The 1,493-nt window shown below is 45.3% G+C and overlaps 1 protein-coding gene across 1 annotated transcript in view; it reads left to right on the top strand.

The window, feature by feature from the left end:
- The window catches only part of LOC118405425 (cell wall protein IFF6-like), a 1,668-nt gene extending 175 nt beyond the window's left edge, over nt 1-1,493 (top strand). The window contains exons 2-4 of the mRNA XM_035804923.1: nt 6-50; nt 412-759; nt 1,188-1,493. Coding sequence (XP_035660816.1) covers nt 6-50; nt 412-759; nt 1,188-1,468 — 674 coding nt within the window. The 3' untranslated portion in view covers nt 1,469-1,493. The remainder of the gene's footprint in view (nt 1-5; nt 51-411; nt 760-1,187) is intronic.

Raw genomic sequence — 1,493 nt, 5'->3', positions numbered from 1 at the left:
TGTAGCTGTGAACGGTCCGAAGGTGGAAAAGAAAACCACACAGGAGAAAGGTAGGAGCTAACTCTACTTTCCGGCAGTAAGTTAGGTTTTTGTTTGTTGACGCATGCATGAGTATGTTGCCATGAACTATCCTTTTTTATAACGGTTTTTCGGCACAGAGCAAATAGTCATCCACGAAGAAACGCACTAAACTTCACAATCTAACAGGACAACGTTTTTTAATACATTTCTTGATGTAAAACCGAGTTTCAGTCTGTTTCCAACCAGTCTTGTCAGTCGGTCTTACTTTGAAATACTGAACGAATGGCTGACTGAGTTTTGCATAGTGTGACACTCGCGTAGCGTCATTATAGTGGTTTGAAACGTCCTGAAACATGTCATATAAAATGCGGTAACAATTTCTATATCCAGGCACCACCACAAAGCCTTCTGAGGGCAACGAAACCCCCAAAGACCGATCGGAGAGCTCAACTGGGTCGAATGATGTCACAGTCAAGACCGCCTTTCAAACGGTTGGTACAGAGAAACTGGACAAGACCGGCCAAGGGAAACCACCAACGTCTGCTAGCGAAGACAACCCAGACAAGAAACCTGCGTCTTCATCGCCAAGTGCAGCATCCAGCTCACCAAGTTCCGCAACAACAGGGCAAACCCTCACAAATGGCGGAGAGGGGGATGTCAAACCGAGCCGGATCCACAGGTGGTTCGGGTTCTTCACAAAGAAGAACAGTGAGGCGACTGCGTCCGCTCATGAAGGAGGTAGGCCATGTCTTCTGTAGTTTCTATACTCTACATAAAATGTCTGTTTCTGTTGACGCCCTGACGAGTTCGTGTAAAAATTCATATTGTACGAAAGGGTAGCTACAACGATTTCGGTGATATAGAAAGACAAGTTCGACGAGTTCGATATTCGAAGTTCCGAGTTCGACAATGAACGAAAAACAATTTTCGAAAAACTGTGAGGACAGTCTTATCTGGTTTTCTTGTTCGGCAAGTGTACCGATTGGCGAGCTCTCTTTCTTTTTTTCCGGATCCTGTGGGTACAGTGTTAGTGAAACAATCAGTGACTGGATACACCGGTAAAGAGTAACAGTTGTTAACAGTAGAGATCGTTTTAAAAGTTTAGTTATATGCCATATTCAGTACTTGAAGTGAAAGCACTAAAATGCTATCATTTTATTATCTAGTTACCACAAAGCCTTTTGAGGAGACGAAGAAAGAAACAGTTGCATCTGATGACCAACAGGAGAGCCCTTCTGACAGAAAGGAGCCAGCACTTGCCCTGAAGTCCGCCTCTCAGACAGTAGAGGGACAGAAACCGGACAAGAGTGGCCAGGACGAGCCTAAGGTGTCCTCTAGCGGAGATAACTCACAGTGCAAACCTGTGTCCTCATCGACAGACAGTTCTGCAGCAAGCTCACAAACCTTAACAGCCACAAACAAGTCCCCTCACAAACGGAGAGGGTGATGGTGAAAGAAAGAGTCAGGGCCCT

The sequence above is a fragment of the Branchiostoma floridae genome, chromosome 18, assembly GCF_000003815.2.
Source record: "Branchiostoma floridae strain S238N-H82 chromosome 18, Bfl_VNyyK, whole genome shotgun sequence".
Classification (NCBI taxonomy): Eukaryota; Metazoa; Chordata; class Leptocardii; order Amphioxiformes; family Branchiostomatidae; genus Branchiostoma; species Branchiostoma floridae.
Note: the sequence above shows the minus strand (reverse complement) of the source record. Positions and strands in the feature narration are given on the sequence as shown.